This window comes from Heloderma suspectum, chromosome 4 (assembly GCF_057233095.1).
Source record: "Heloderma suspectum isolate Gila_16-S chromosome 4, 16-S_ref, whole genome shotgun sequence".
NCBI lineage: Eukaryota > Metazoa > Chordata > Lepidosauria > Squamata > Helodermatidae > Heloderma > Heloderma suspectum.
Genome location: NC_139461.1, coordinates 226,640,220 through 226,657,053, shown reverse-complemented (window position 1 = coordinate 226,657,053; position 16,834 = coordinate 226,640,220). Strand labels below are relative to the sequence as shown.

The 16,834-nt window shown below is 44.0% G+C and overlaps 2 protein-coding genes across 3 annotated transcripts in view; one reads left to right on the top strand and one right to left on the bottom strand.

The window, feature by feature from the left end:
* Positions 1-665: 665 nt before the first annotated feature.
* Positions 666-3,276, bottom strand: COA7 (cytochrome c oxidase assembly factor 7). The gene is made up of 3 exons (XM_084852499.1): positions 3,073-3,276; positions 2,023-2,163; positions 666-1,686 (listed from the first exon to the last, which is right to left on the bottom strand). The coding sequence occupies exons 1-3, from the start codon at positions 3,176-3,178 to the stop codon at positions 1,235-1,237; spliced, it is 699 nt and encodes a 232-aa protein (XP_084708625.1). The 5' UTR covers positions 3,179-3,276; the 3' UTR covers positions 666-1,234.
* A 39-nt stretch (positions 3,277-3,315) lies between these two features.
* LOC146348162 (protein zyg-11 homolog B) overlaps positions 3,316-16,834 on the top strand; it is a 35,973-nt gene continuing 22,454 nt past the window's right edge. The window contains exon 1 of one of the 2 annotated variants that reach the window (XM_084852494.1): positions 3,316-3,757. Coding sequence is in view for 1 of the 2 variants with exons in the window: in XM_084852493.1 (XP_084708619.1) it covers positions 5,515-5,517 (3 nt within the window). In the remaining variant the exon portion in view is untranslated. Of the gene's footprint in view, positions 3,758-5,374; positions 5,518-16,834 lie in introns of those variants that run through there. The other variant, XM_084852493.1, reaches the window with a different exon arrangement.

The window sequence follows — 16,834 nt, the reverse complement described above, 5'->3', positions numbered from 1 at the left end:
TTGCATACTTTCTGCCTTGTAAACAGAAATACATAAGATACCCCATTAAGATGTCACTCACACTGTCATCCAAAGCATATTTCCATCAAAGTTTGTGCCACTAAAATTAATCTAACTTGCTTCCTAATTAATGTATTTAAGACTAAAATGTTTTGCTGTCCTCAAGACTGCACAGCGGAAGGGAAACACTCTCTGGAACACTAACCAGGGATCAATGGCTGCTGCACCAATTGTAGCACCTCTCTCCAAACAAGAAGACCACTAGCAATGAAAGATCAGCCTAGCCCCAACCAGATATCAGTACATGTTTACAACATACCAAACTGATTTCCTTCCCCTGCTGCAGGGTTGCAAAAAGTGCAACTGATTCACCACCACCACCACTACCATCTTCTACCGCTGAAAAAATCACAGCAGCACAGCCTGGGATTCCTCTTCCTTATCTCCGATCTCTACTTAGATAAGGAGAGGATTGTTTACATTGTATATGCACGTGTGAGAGAACACATAAGCATGTGTGTGCATGCACAGTCGCCTGGCACCACCCAATGCAGCCCTCCAGACCAAAAAGGCTATGTAAGCCTGCTCTACTGTATCCCTCCACTCCCCTTGTGTGTAGTCTGAAAGCCTGAGGGCAGGGCTTGCCTCTTTCTTTTTTTAATTGATAGGTGGGAGACTTTGGGAAATAATATTGATCTGGAAAAATAAAAATAATACATTTTAGGCTCCAATGACATGTCCAGCAAGTCTCTTTACATGTCTAGATACAGCGTTAGCTAGTGCAACCCTATCCATGCCTACTGCTATTGTGTACAATGGGACTTACTTCCCAAAAGGGCTGTAGAGGATGGCGGCCTTTATTTCTCTTTCTAACGCTCTCACAAGATTTGGACAGTTAATTCTGTATGTGTAATTTCTATGCATTCAGGAACCAAGTTCTTCTAAACAGTTTAGTTTAGGACAGTTCTCACATTCTAGTTTTAAAAATGACAGTCTCACATTTTGTCCTCTAGACTTGCTAAAGTTACAAGGGGTGTGTGTGGGTAGGGAAGCAACATCCTAAAAATGTAGGCATTTTTATTGTGTTACAAAATAACAATTTGTACACACAAAAAGAAATACTTGTTCACACAAATGCACCTTTTGAGCATGCAACATAATGGACTGGCAGACCATTTCTGCACCACTGAGTAAAGTATGCTTCTTGAGAAAACTGTAGTTCACTTGACTGAGCTTACTCTCCAAACGTTAAGGAGCTTGAAGCTGCCTGCTGTTCCTTGTGCAAGGCCCTTGCCCTATTTTTTAGGCTTTCTGCCTTAGCATCATTCCTCTCAACCCCGTCCCCCAATTTGTACATTCGGCTAGCATTGGCACATGCCCACATGTGTCTTAAGTCGCATGCTTTCAGAGAATACTTCAATGCCTGGTTCATATCCTTTGCTATCCCAGGGGCTCCTTGAAGGTATATTGTGCTAAGGTTGAAGCAGCTGGGGGCAAAACCACTATCACAAGCTTTACTGTAATAGTCCCTGGCTAGGAGCGCATTGGGCTTATCATCATCATTTCCCCGTCCATCATATGCCAGGAGGCCAGCATTGTGACAAGCATCTATGGATTTCTTCCCACCTTTCTCACATGATTTTAAAAAGCAGTTGTATGCAGTTTTCAAATCTGAAGGGATCCCACCTGCAATGAGAAAAGGACTTATTTACATAGTGCTTTTTCGAAGTGCTCAAAGTGCTTCACATCCATTAGTAATCCTTACAACATCCCTGTAAGTGAGCTCAGTATTATCCCCATATTATGGACATGAGGGCTGAGGCCAAAAGCCATCCAATGATTTCATGGGTCAGGTGAGATTTGAACTGGGGATTTTGTAGCAAAGAGTTTTGTACACTCTTGTAACCACTACATTACACTGATCTTTCACTCATTCATACATATGCTTCCAACAGTCTTACTTGGCCTTTTCTTTCACTTTCAGAGAGAAGTTGGGTAGTAGAGAGAGAAGCTCTTCTTTACCTTTCCCAGTCACATAGTAAACTCCAAGTTTGTAGCAGCTCTGACTGTGCAGGTTATTCTCACAATTCTCCTTTAATACTTTTGCAGCTGTTTCAAAGTTTTTCTTCACCCCCTCTAGGTATTCAGCAAGACGGTGACAACCTATGATTTTACAATGAAGCAATTTTAATACAAGCTATGATCACACACACACCCTTCTTGTGCTTCATTTGTAAGCTCTGCTTTCTTGCTTGTTTGATTTTATTCTCATCAGTTAGGATAATGGGATGGTTGTTCCCAACATCTGCTGCCTGGCAAAGTAAGAAAAGGCATGAGGTAAATTTCTGGGTTAGAGATGGGATTGGCCAGTAAATCCTAAAGCTATAAATCCATATATAGTTAAAAGCCCATAAGCTACTGATACACACTGGTCTGGTTTAATTATATCTTTGCTCAATAAGTCAAGATATGAATGAGCCTTTTGTACACACACGAGGACCCTTGATTGTTCCCTTCTCAGAACGAGCAATCAAACCAGGCATACTTCTAGATAAGGTTTTTATTACAGTGTTGCTTGCCTCATTCACTGAACTCTGGGGAGGGGACCAGACATTGTTGCACTCGCACAATAAGCCTCCTATGTTTTCCCACCACATAAAATCTGTTCAGGAGAAAAAAGACAAACTAGCTGCACAATGTATTTTGAGTAGTAGTGCTAGGAACCCTCCATCTGGAGGTACCTCAATAAGCCTATAATTAACCACAGTTACCTGGTTCATTTGAATTAAGAAACTATGGTCACCAGCTTTGGAACAAACACTTGCAACCTGTTCCTAAGTAAATCTCAAGTAAATCTTCTTAAATCAACAGCACATTCCTATACATGTCTACTCAGAAGTAAAATACCATTGAGTTTAGTGGGGCTTACTCCCAGGTAAGTGGTTATAAGATTGCAGCCTTGAGGGGGCTTTCTTCCTATTTAGTGTGCTTCAGGCATCAGCTTGTGATTTCCAGCGTTGGCCCAAACCACCTGATGCTACATTGCTAGCCATTCATCGGCTCCCACCTTACCGTCAGGATCTTTCTCCTTGTAGCACTGGAAGCTGTATTCTACACCCAGATTATCCAAATACTCCTTCACCTCATCTTCATCCTCGAAATTGATCAGCCCAGCCATTTCGTTCCAGGAAAGAAAACGAAAGAAAAGTGCATATCACCCTTGCGGCTTCCCCTACAAGGTGAAAGCGTCCAAAGAAAATCTTTCCCTCCTGCTGTAGCCGGAAGAGAATCAGCGCCGGACAGGCTCAATCGGTTAGATGCGCGATTTCCGCCGTGCTCTGCTGGAGGGAGCCAAGAGGATGGGCGAGGGCGTGGTGGTTTGCAGCGCAGCAAGTTGTGCATTCGCGATCGTAAATAGCTTAAAGTGCTCGTCCTGCAACGAATCCCAGCGGGGTAGCCGTCTTACAGCGCAATCCTGTTTACTCCGAAGCAAATCCCACTGTATTCAATGGGGGTTCTTCTCAGGAAACTGTGGCTAATGTACGTTGACCTGAGAGTAAGCCCCATTGCACGCAGTGGGAGGTACTTCTGAGTAAACAGGCATAGGATTGTGCTCTAAGGCTGCTACAGCAAAACAAAAACAAAACTCAAAGTATTGTGTCATTTTAAGAACAATTGTGGCAGAAGCTTCTTTCGTGGGCTAAAGCTCACCTCAGAAACATAGTGTTGTCCTCAGCTGGCAGAGACGGAAGCATAGGTGGGTCCAGATGAAACTTTTATGGCGCCATTGCCCTGTCTCGTTCACGGAATTTGGTATTTAACCCCTGGGGCGGAGTCCATATGTCATCATCTCCCATTTGTAATCCTCTCCTAGTTTCTCAACGCTTCTTTTCTCTTACTGCAGAAAATATGCTAAGAAAGAAAAGATAACATAGCTGCACAATGCCTCCTAATGGATAGTGCTAGGACTCTTCCATCTAGAATGGGAGAAATAGTCTGGTACATTTCTATTCAATGCTCAATTCTATTCAAATTGATTCAATTGAATCAATTCTATTCAATATTCAATATAAGATGCAAAGATAAGAAATTTTTGTTAAGCTGAACACTAATTTTGTTACCAGCTGCTTTTGGGAGAGTAACACCGTTGGCATAAGGAGTCTAAAGCTTGTTCATCAGTTTGTGACATTTTGGTCGGTTCTAATAGAGGTGTAACCATACCGTGGCTTTTGGATTCTCTCCCTCCTTTCCTTATAGGCTACTACCTTCTATTTTAGCATGACTGGTGAATCTCAAGCAAAAGTGAGAGTAGAAGAGTGTATTGATGGGTGAAGAGGGAACCACTGTTCTAGCGCTAGTTGTTCTAAAATGCTAATTAAATAATAAATCGTGCAAGTATTACCCCAGGGACTGGGGTTCACTGTATGGCTCCCTGTCCCATCAGTAACAGCAGCGGGGGCGGAGTAGAATGCTCAGTTTATATAGGTTCATTGTTTGCTGTTTCTCTCTTCCTATTCCTTCTGATGTGATTAAATCCACACAGTGGTGATTAGATGTTGGTTTTGCTTGTCAACCTCGACACCAGCACAATATACAGAGCGGGGAACTGTGTTAAAGGAGCAATCCTATGCATGTTTAGACAGAAAAAAAAAGCCCTACAACTCCCAGCATTCCCTAGCCAACTGCTGCATGAGGAATGCTGGGAGTTGTAGGACTTTTTTTCTGGTGTTAACATGCATAGGATTGAGCCTTTAGTGTTCAAAACTTATGTTAAAACCTTTCTATTCATTCAGGCTTTTAACGTTTTCTTATGGTTTTACTCTCATCGCTGCTATTTATCTAAACGTTATATTTTTGAACTTAAGAGATTTTATTTATTGCTTTGCTGCGACTTAGTATATTAGTGTTTTAAAATACCTTTGTACTTTGGATACTGTTTGGCAGAAAAGTGGCCTAAAACATTTAACACACACAAGTGCTGGGGCTCAAATCTGTGTGGAATTGTCTGACCCAGAATTCCTGTCTTTTGGAAAGGGGAAGCACTCTGTCCAGGCCCAGGGATACGCTCTTCTTTATTATTAAAGAACACCCCAGGTTCCAGGGCAGAGCTATAGGGCTGGAAGCATGAAGGAGGTCTGCTGTCAGTCACTCCGGTTGCAATCTTCTACTCACTTCCCTGGGATTAAGCTCCACTGAACTCAGTGGAACTTACTTCTGGGTAGACAGGATTGCACTGTCCATTTCGGGTTTTGTTTCGAAGAAGGTCGCCTCCCGGCTGCCCGAGCATGTCTCCTTTAAGGGAAGCCGGAGCTAGGTTGTGCGGGTTGTCGTCTTCTTCTTTCGTTTTTTTTTTTTTTTTTACGCCGGCTCCGCTGAGGCAAATTCACTTCCAGGTCGAGGGTGACAGCTAGGCTGGGGGGCCCCGGCTCGCTCCTGTACGGTGGTCGGGGCCCGCCCCTCAATAGCAACAGCAGGAGGAGAGGAGGACGAGGCTGAGGGGTCCCCGGCGCAGAAATGGTGAGTGGGGTCGAAGCAGTCGAAGAAGAGGCAAGAGGAGGAGAACAGGAAGGGAGAAAGGGACCCCGGGGCGAGAGTGCCTGCTTTAGGGGCGGGTTGATGAATACGGAATATCCCCCCCTCCCTTATCCCTGATCCGTCAGTAAGGCGGATCTTGCTTTGGGAAATGGTTTAAATTGCTTACCCGTTAGAAGGCAGCCCCCCCCCCCCCAACACACACACACACACACACACCCGGGGAGATCCGGAATCCCCTCCCCCTGGGCCACGCGTTAACCCTGCCTAATTTGATAAATAATGGGTGGTTAAAGGGTGATTGATCCGTTTCTTGTTCACCTGAACCCGAAAATAGGGGGATGCGAATCAGGGCCAAAACAGACATGACTTTAGATGTGTGTCTAGCAGCTATGGCTTTTTCATTTTTACTCTAGAGTAGGCGTACCACCCTTCTCTGGATTGGGACCCTAGCATGGAGGGGGTGAGGGGGCTTTAATATCTGGACCGGCGGGGGTAGGGTGGGGGCTGTACGTACTCTAGAATAAAAATGAAAAGAAGACGTGGCTACTAGACACACATTTCAAGTAACGTCTGTCTTGATCCTAAAATTTGTGGAAATCCGGGCTTATAGCTTGAATCAAGTGACCAGAATATATCCCCAAGGAGAGAAGAGGGGCTGCTGGAATTCCCAGAGAATAGATACTTCACAGAACATTGCATGCTTCGAGAAGATCATGTCTTGGGAACTGTGTATTGATGTGTTTTTACCAGGAGATGCCTGCCCTCCACTTCTAAATTCTGTGTTTGCAATTGCTAGTGTGCATTAAGGGTGCAATCCTAGGCATGCTAAGATAGAAAAAAAGTCCTACAGCCATGCTGCTAGAGAATGCTGGGAGTTGTAGGACTTTTTTTTTGACGAAACATGCATAGAATTGTGCCCTTAGAATCATTCTATTAGCCTGTATTGAAAGTCTGGGGGAGACGAGATTCATCCTACAGCCAGCTGGTTAAAGACTATGAAGGGACAACTAATCTGTCGTAAGTGCTGTAGGTTGGCTGGTTTTTGTAAGGTGTGTCATTAGTTATTGTGGTGTGCTTGGTTGCCAGGCATCTCTTTTGTGGTGAGAAAATAATCTCCATTTTTACTGGAAACTCTGTGTGTGTGTGTGTGTGTGTGTGTGTGAGAATGAGAGAGAAGGGGGAGGAAAGACAGACGGACAAGGCGTGCCTTAGTATCTCCTTGTGGCTGCTGTACTGCTGCAAAGACAATGTCTGAAAACTGCTCACCACGCAGTGCAACCATATTGAAGGAGAATGTCTACAACAGTAGCGTGCTGATATGGCAATGGTCCATATGAAAGGGCTGGCTCTTTTAGAAGTTCCTTCTTCACACTACAGCTGCAACTTTGAATCGCTGCCACATCATATTTTACAGTGGCCCCTCCACATGGCTGCGGTAACATGACAGAATCTCTGGCTGTGTAGTGCTCAGCATCTACCTTCAGATACATTTAAAACTGCTTCCCATCAGGTATTTCCCGAAGCACATTTTTCAGTACCTGGCCACTGAAGAAGAACTTCTAGGCTCAAGTGTGTTAATAGGGTGACTAGATGAAAAGGAAGAAAGGGCTACTCTATGTTTTGCAGGCTGCAAAAGAGGAGCTCTGTGAAGCCAAATGTTTGAATTTTTAAAATTAGTTTTATTGTGAAATTTCAACAAACAAAACAAGAGGAAAAGAAAAACAATTGTGGCTACATAAATTTGAATATGTCAATTTCTTAAGCCAGATGTGTCTGGTGGTTTACATTTGGCTTGGTGCACCACCAATTGAACAGATATAATCTGTGCTAAACACCTAAAGGCCCATAAGAATCTTCCGTAAGGCTGAGGCTTTAAGATAGTAAATCTGCCATATGCTATTTTGTGAGAAAGAACAGTTAACAGATATTAGGAGTATGGTTAAGGTGTATTTGTTATTCTTTGACATATTTCATTTGCCCTCTTGCATACAAGATGGATAATGAGTGGTAAAAGAGTGGACTTCCCAGTGCATGTTTACATGCAGAATGGCTATTCTAATCCGCTTTAGTGAAGCCACAGGTTTTGTAGTACTGCTCAAGTGTACCGTCTGGATTAAAAGGGAATGATCATGTATATATGCTCCATAAATCCCAGGGCAGGTTTCCATGCTATCAGCTTCACCTTGTTTGCAACTTTGTTGCGATGTTTCCCCAATCACATCTTCTCCTTTTCCAGTCTCCACAGTGCTTAAAGTCCTGGTTTATCATTGCTGTAGCTAGGGGCTCTGTGCTGTTTCCACTGCGCTCTAATAGAATTATTTTCTTGATGGCTGGGTGGAGTCTGAGTGGAGTCTGGGTTGGGTCTGATTACCTCATCAGTGTTCCCGCCTCCTCCGCCATGTTTCCAGGACAACAGAAGGAGAAACTAATGGAGGAGTATGGGGATTTTTAAAAAGGAATCAGCTTTGCTGTGAAGAGTGGCTTTCCCCCCTCCCCCTTTTTTCTTTTCCCCTGAAAGTCCAGATGCACCTGCATTTCAGGAACATGCCTCATTGAGCACAATGGGAGTTACTTCTGAATAGACACACACATGCTTGTGCTGAGAAAGGGGGGAGAACACAAAGAGGGAAACTAGCCCCCATTTTAACCCAGAGGACCTCATTGACCACAATGGAGTTACTTCTGGGTTTGTTGTGGGAAAGAGTGCGAAACCAGTACCCATTTTAAAGCACAGGATCTCTATATGGAAGCTGCGAAGGAGTTGTGGCCTAAGGCAATGGACTGGACCCTCGAGATCAAGCTTAATTGCATTTAAGGAATTGTGCTTTGATATGTGCTGTGTCAATTGAGGGGCTTCTGTGTTATTTCTGTGGTCATTGAGAGGGCAAGCCTCATTCAGCACAATGGGAGGTGAAAAAACCTGACTGGGGTCATGGGCTGTGTTCTAGTGCTTGTTTTCAATGATGTTTTAGAAGTTGGCTGCTTGGCATCCTGCTCCAAAATGGCAATGAAACGTCCAGAAAACAGGGAGGGAAAGGGTTGGGTCACTGAGGTCAGAGCGACACACCCACAAAGGCTGGGCTACATGCCCCATGGGCAGGACTATGATACTGGACCCAGTTCAATTGTGGAAACAGGTCAGTAATGGAGCCACGGTAAGCTGGAAAAGTTGGACTATAAGCAGTCTCAGAAGAAGCGTTTTTTCAGTGATAAAATGCAGGGCTGGTGCTGAATGACCATGACGTCATGGAAACACAGAGACCTCACTGTGCAGCCACGTTGGAGTAAATTGCTGGTGGAAGCACAGCTCCAGATTGGTGGCTGGTTCATGGATTAATATATCCAGGAGAAAGGACCATATAGTGATTTCAGTGAAGAATCCACTGATCACCTTCTGAAGTCTGTAACTCTTAACACAATTAAAATGGTGTATAATAATTTGTTATTTCTTAACTTCCTGAAAAAGATGCTCTGGTATGTAACAAAATTAAACGATGACAAACCCTGCCTGCAGTCTTACAATCTAAATAAACAGACACGGGGAATGGAAGAAAGAAAGGGTAAGGAAATCAATGCAGGAAGAAAGGTGCTAAATTAAAATCTCAGCAAATTAGAGAAGGACTAGGAAAGCAGATATGGCTTGAGGTGCATGTTAAAGAGTATGAAAGATTGAATCATTCAAGTATCTGGAGGCAGTGAATTCCAAAGATAAGATGCTACAAAAGAAAATGGATGGAGGCAGGAGACAGCATGTTTAATCTTTGGTCTAAGCAAGAAGTTGTTGCCAGAAAGATGCAGAGCTCTAGAAGGAGTATACAGAGGAATTAAAGAAGGCATTGAAAGATGAAGCAAGGAACTGAACATTGAAAAGAGATGTCTAGCTGTTCTGAAGTATGTAATGATCAGATTAAAAAAATAAGTTTGTTTAGCAGACTTTTGCAGGCAAAGTAGACAACATAAGCATGGAATGCATATACATGGGCAAAGAATAAGATCTTCACCATGAACACTCAGCAAACTGAGGTCGTTGTTCAGTCGTTAAGTCGTGTCCGACTCTTCGTGACCCCATGGACCGTAGCACGCCAGGCCTTCCTGTCCTCCGCTCTCTCCCAGAGTGTGCTCAAGTTCATATTCATTGCATCGGTGATGCTATCTAGCCATTTCATCCTCTGCTGTCCCCTTCTCCTTTTGCCTTCAGTCTTTCCCAGCATCAGGGTCTTTTCCAGGGAGTTTTCCCTTCGCATTAGGTGGCCAAAACATTTGAGCTTCAGCTTCAGTATCTGTCCTTCCAATGAGCAGTCAGGGCTGATTTCCTTAAGGATTGACTGATTTGACCTCCTTACTGTCCAGGGGACTCGTAAGAGTCTTCTCCAGCACCACAGTTCGAAAGCATCAATTCTTCGGCACTCAGCCTTCCTTATAGTCCAGCTCTCACAGCCATACTGGGAAAACCATAGCTTTGATTATACGAACCTTTATCGGCAAGGTGATGTCTCTGCTTCTTACTAGGTTTGCCATAGCTTTCCTCCCAAGGAGCAAGCGTCTTTTAATTGCATGGCTACAGCCACTGTCTGTGGTGATCTTGGAGCCCAAGAACATAAAATCTGTCACTGCTTCCATTTCTTCCCCTTCTGTATGCCAGGAAGTGATGGGGCCAGATGCCGTGATCTTAGTTTTTTTAATGTTGAGTTTCAGACCAGCTTTTGCACTCTCCTCTTTCACCCTCAACAAGAAGCTCTTTAGATCTTTGCTTTCTGCCATTAGGGTGGTATCATCTGCGTATCTGAGGTTGTTGATAATTCTCCCGGCAATTTTAATTCCGACCTGTGATTCATCCAACCCGGTGTTTCTCATGATGTACTCTTCATATAAGTTAAATAAGCAGGGCGACAATATACAGCCTTGTCGTACTCCTTTCCCAATTTTGAACCAATCGGTTGTTGCATGTCTGGTTCTTACTGTTGCTTCTTGGCCCTCGTACAGGTTTCTCAGGAGACAGGTAAGGTGGTCTGGTACTCCCATCTCTTTCAGAATTTGCCACAGTTTGTTGTGATCCACACAATCAAAGGCTTTAGCATAGTCAATGAATCAGAAATAGACTTCTTCTGAAATTCTCCTGCTTTCTCCATGATCCAGCGAATGTTGGTGACTTCATCTCTAGTTCCTCTGCCTCTTCAAAACCCAGCTTGTACTTCTGGTAGTTCTTGGTTCACATACTGCTGAAGCCTAGCTTGTAGGATTTTGAGCATAAGCTTGCTGGCATGTGAAATGTGCACAATTGTATGGTAGTATGAACACTCTTTGGCATTGCCCTTCTTTGGAATTGGAATGTAAACTGACCTTTTCCAGTCTTGTGGCCACTGTTGAGTGTTCCAAATTTGTTGGCATATTGAGTGCAGCACTTTAACAGCATCATCTTTAACACAAATAGCAGAGAAAGGGGCATGTGAAGGCTGTGAGAGGCTCTATATTATTGTAGTGAAAAGATACAAAGTTTGGTTTATTTCTCATTGCACATTTATGGGTAATGTGACAGTTCTAATCTGTATTTGTGAATATAAGTGTGGAACCATGTATGTTGATTATTCTGGATTAATTAACTCTGTGTTGGATTTGGACTTAGTCATACTTAGGTTAGATCCACTGAAACCAATGGGATTTCACAACGCTCATCAACCCTAGCTGTCATAACCAGTGGTGAGGGATGATAGGAGTTGTAGGTCAAACCAGTTGGAGGGCCACAAGTTGGCCACCCCTGTTTCAGAATGACAAAGTCATTTTTACCTTCTCAGAACAGGTCCAAGCATTCTTCTTTGGAAGTGCTTGTCATGAAGTGCTTGTCAGATTTCTTATTAAATCTGACCACCAAAGCCAAGTCCACTTGTCTCTACTTTGGGAATTCACATCTGATCCATGCATTGTCTCAGCAAGCTGTTTCATGGCATTATTATGAGTCACTGCAGGACCAACACCACCAGCAATGCAGTCTTGATAGATGGCTTCCTGCTTTTAGTAAGGTGTCCTGGAGAAAAAGGTACCTGCCTTTCTCTTGGGAAGATTCCTGTGCTGTTGAGTTTACTTTTGATTTGTGCTGCACAGGTTTTGTGTAAATTTGCTTCTTTTATCATTCTGTGTATAAAGTTATTGAAATAATAATGATAATCAGAATTATTATTGAATAATACTTGACACTTGACTTTCCTGACCAAAGGGATGTTTGTAGCCCACTCCCGAGTTATTACTAGGAAATGGGCTGAGAACATCTTTTTAGCCAGATAATAATTACTGATCTACTTTGTCAGATTTTTGAAGCAGCAAGGAATCATTAGTGCTGGTATTATATGAGCAAATAATACTTGCTGCTGATAGACTGAAATTTCCCTCTTTTTTCCCCTGACTATAACCTTTGACCTGCCTTACCGTCTCATGGTAGCTATTTAATCAGCTAGGGCGAAATTCCTGATTGTGGTATTCTACAACCAGAAATGTTACTGCTCACAGCTTCGTGACCCATGGGTACAGTTGCCAGACTGCAACCTGTTTTAGTGCAGCCTGTGGATTGCGGAATGATTGCCGCAATAATACTGATAACTCGAAGAAGGAGCATAGGAACCTGCCTTATACAGAGTCAGACCACTGGACCATCTAGCCCAGTATTGTTGATACTGACTGGCAGCGTCTGTCCAGGGTTTTTAGGCAGGATTTTTTTCCAGCCCTACCTGGAGATACCAGGGAACCTGGGACCTTCTGCATACAAAGCATGTGCTGTACCAGTGAGCTACGGCCCCTCCCCTTACTGTGCATTTAGTCTAGCAATAACAAATATTTCTTTCCCAACATTTCACTCAACAGATGTATGTTAAAAACAGAGGGTCAATAGAATAGGGAAGCTCTTATGTATGTTAATTTATACTCTTACGTGTGTAGTTGAGAGAGCTCTTGCTTTGAAATTAATGGGAACCACATATGCTGTGCTTAGACTTTATGTGTGTCTATGCAAAGATTGAATGCATTTTGTTTTAGAGCTCATTTGAGTTCCGCAGGAAGCTTATGTGAGGCAGAAGAATAAAACAAAAGGGTATAAAATACTTAAAGCTGAAATAAAAGAGAAATGCTAAACTGAGTTGGTGCACTGGCATGAAATTATTTCTCTTCATTTGAGAAGTAGTTGGCACTACTATATTTAAAGTTGGCTGGAGGAGTATGTGCTAGCCACTGAGCTGGCTTTTTCTGTCAGTACTGAAAGTGAGTCACAATGTTTGTGTTATTGCCTTAAGCTGGTGAAAGCTCAATAATTGAAAATGGCAGGCTTATGTATGGGACATGGGGAGAAAAAAGTAAAAATAACCTGGATAATCCTTTGTATTGCCAAGAAGGCAATCTGAAATTTTAGTCCATGATTATCTTGGTTATTTTTTATGATGCCTGCATTCATTCTGCAGTACGTTGCAATAACAGCATGGAACAATGGAGCCTGGAAAAGAAACAAACCAATACATTCCAATACAAGTCTGCTCAGAAGTAAGTCCAGTTACGTTCTATAGGATTTACTTCCAGGTCAGGGAGTATAGGTGTGCAGCCTAAAGGAATAGTTGTAACCATATTTCAAGGGGGAAGTAGAATCATTTTTCCATGTGTCTTCTGGCAGCAACTTTCTCAGAAGACTTCAAAACCAGGCTTACACACTATTTGGCAGTTTGAAATGGAAGTCCATGGCAGCTTTGAAGACCAGGGAGAAAAGGGCAAATGTAGATTTTATCTGCTCCTTCTTAGCTGCTGCTCTTTTTTATCTCTTTTATCTTTAATCTTCTTTTATACTGTTGTATATTTTATATCTTAATATTTTAATATGTGCCTGGGAGGACCATTGAGCAACTCAGGGGGTCGGGGAGGTGCCACCATAACTGTGGTCACAGGCAGGGGGAGGTATGGCGTTGGGGGATTAACAGGCCAGCTGAGGAGAAGAGGGGCTAGACACCTTATTGCTATCACCTCTTCTGGTTCTTCCCCCAACCTGATGGTTCCTGGCGGCCTTACCAGTCTGCCCTCAGGTCTGGTGCTGCTGTTGAATGCCAGGTCGGTCCAAAATAAAATCTCCCTCAGCCATGATTTGATTGTGGATGAGGGGGCTGACCTGGTATGTATTACTGAGACCTGGGTAGGGGAACTGGGAGGGGTCACTCCCAGCTGTGCCCTCCTGGGTACTCAGTGCAGCACCAACACCGACTCGAGGGTCAGGGAGGGGGGGTTGCCATGGTCTATAGGAATTCAATCCCTCTCTCTAGGCTTCCTGCTCATTTGAGTGCAGATCTTGAGTGCTTGTACCTTGTGTTGGGTACCTGGAACAGATTAGGGATTCTGTTGGTGTATCGCCCATCCTGCTGCCCATCAGACTCCCTGCCTGAGCTGACCAAGGTGGTCTTGGACTTGGTGTTGAGGACCCCTAGGATGATGGTCCTGGGGGATCTCAACTTCCATGCCGAGGCCGCTGTATCCGGGGTGGCTCAGGACTTCATGGCTGCCATGACAACCATGGGGCTGTCCCAACATGTCATCGGAGACGGCTAGAACATAGATGGAGGAAAACTCGTGCTGAGTCTGACCAAACACAGGTAAGAGCTCACTATCGAGCCTACTCTGTGGCGGTGAGGGTGGCAAAGAGACAGTTCTTTTCCACCAGCATTGCATCTTCTCAGTGTCGTCCAGCGGAGCTTTTCCGACTGATTCACGGCCTGTTACATTCTGGGCCAGGGAGAGAGATGGTGGAACCCTCAGTGGCACGCTGTGATGAGTTTGCAAGGCACTTTGAAGATAAAGTCACTCAGATTCATCATGAATTGGACACCACAATTAATGCAGTTCCATTGGTAGAGGCATTCAGAGCACCATCTGGTCCAGTTTTATTGGATGAGTTTCAGTTATTGAGGCCTGAGGATGTGGACAAGGTGCTTGGCCAAGTCCAATCAACCACTTGTGTGCTTGACCCTTGCCCTTCATGGCTTATTAAATCAAACAAGGAGGGGATGTCCGGCTAGGTCCAGGAGGCTGTAAATTCCTCCTTGAGAGAGGGAGTGGTGCCAGCTGCTTTAAAAGAGGTGGTAATCAGACCATCCTAAAAAAGCCAAACCTGGACCCGGAGGGTGTTAACAATTATAGGCAAGTGGCCAACATCCCCTTTCTGGGCAAGGTGCTTGAGCAGGTGGTTGCAGGACAGCTCCAGGCACTCTTGAATGAAATGGATTATCAAGATCCATTTCAATCGGGCTTCAGGTCTGGTTTTGGAATGGAAACTGCCTTGGTCGCCTGTGGGATGACCTCTGCTGGGAGAGGGACAGGGGGAGTGCGATCCTGTTGATTCTCCTGGACCTCTCAGCGGCTTTCGATACCATCGACCATGGTATCCTTCTGGATAGGTTGTCTGGGTTGTGAGTTGGAGGCACTGCACTACAGTGGTTCCGCTCCTACTAGTTGGCTGATTCCAGAAGGTGGTGCTGGGGGATGATTGCTCTCTACCATGGCAATTGTGCCATGGGGTTCCACAGGCCTCTATTTTATCCCCCATGCTGTTTAACATCTACATGAAACCACTGGGGGAGGTTATCCGGAGGTGTGGGCTGAGGTGCCATCAATATGCGGATGACACCCAGCTCTACCTCTGTTTCTCATCAAACCCAGGTGAGGCAGTGGCTGTTCTGAATCAGTGTCTGGGCATGGTAATGAACTGGATGAGGGCCAATAAACTGAAACTCAATCCAGACAAGACGGAGGTGCTGTTAGTGGGTGGTGAGCCCCTGCCAAAGGAAGTGAGGCGGGTGGCTACTAGGGGAGGGGTTTTTCTGCTGTGGCACCCCAGCTTTTGAATGTGCTCCCTAGTGAGGTTCTCCTGGCACCTACACTGTATTCCTTCTGACGCCAGGTGAAGACCTTTTTATTTTCCCAGGGATTTTAGCTTTCTAGACTTTTAGCTTTGCTGTTTTAAATCTGCATTTTAAATCGCTGCGCTGCTGCTAGGTTTTATTGTGGTTGTATTGTTATATTGTGGTTTTAATGTTCTATATATTTTATAATGTTTTATTGTGTGCCGTTTGGTTTTAATTTGGTTTTTGTGAACCACCCAGAGAGCTTAGGCTATTGGGCATTATAGAAATTAAATAAATAAATAAATAAAGTCGGAATTTCCTAGGGTCTACTAGGAGAAAGATGAGCTTGCCAAATGATCAACTGCATTCATTTCAAAAGACATACAGTGCTGAAGACTATGCATTTTAATGCTCTAAAATGCTCAGGATACCTTTGGTGAGCAGGAGTAATCTGTTCAACAAGTTAGGATTGCGATTACTGCACAAAATTTTAGGTTTTATTTACATTGTGTGCTTAAATAGCATTTTATGTATTATTCTTCAGTATCTCTGTAACACTCTCGATGGCTGTTAAAATTAAGCCAGTCATCCATGCTAAATGTTGTGTTGTTTCTCATTTTTGCCATATACAACAATACTATCCAGAAGTTAGTCAGTCTGGGACCAGCTTTTGTGGTCTTGCCCTGGATTTTATTGATGAAGTTTATTGGTGTTTTATATTGTGGGTTTAAATCCTCTCCCCACAATTGTAATCATTCTTGTTAAACTGCTTCAGGAGCTCACTGAGGTGGTCTAAACATCAAAGAAATAGAAAGATAGTATATAAGGGATGTACCTTCCCCTTCACTGCTGGGAGGATCCTTTGGTACTTGCTGAGTCCCCAAATAAGTAATTACTTATTACAGGAAAGATACTTTGGGGGAGCAAAATTGGGTTCAAAAGATGGATACTGTGTAGGGTAGCATGAAGGAACCCGCCAGGACCAGCCTCACCCTCCCTGCGAGGTAGGACCACTCAGGACCTGATCCCGGCTCTCCTTTCAAAAGCAGGGCTGGCCAAACTTGGCCTTCCAGTCCCCCAAAATACCCAGTAGCCACCCTCCTAAGCCAACAGGCACTGAAGTTAGCACTGAGGTTATGCAGAAAGATCATACCAGCTAAAGGTTGGATAAAGGTTTTTTAAGACCAGAATAAAGGGGTAGAAGGAAGAATGGAAGTAGCAAGTTACGCAAAAGGGCACAAAGCCAAATTACTTAACTATATACAGAGAGCTTCATGAACACACACCCAAGAAAAATAATAAATCTACCTGGCCTATCGTTACACACCTAAGTATGGGTCTCCCAGGATAGCAACCAGCTATCTGCAGGTCCAGAACCACCAGGACAAAGGGAGACCCCATGCCTTGGTCTCAGCCCTCTTTTAAAGCCCAGCCCTGGC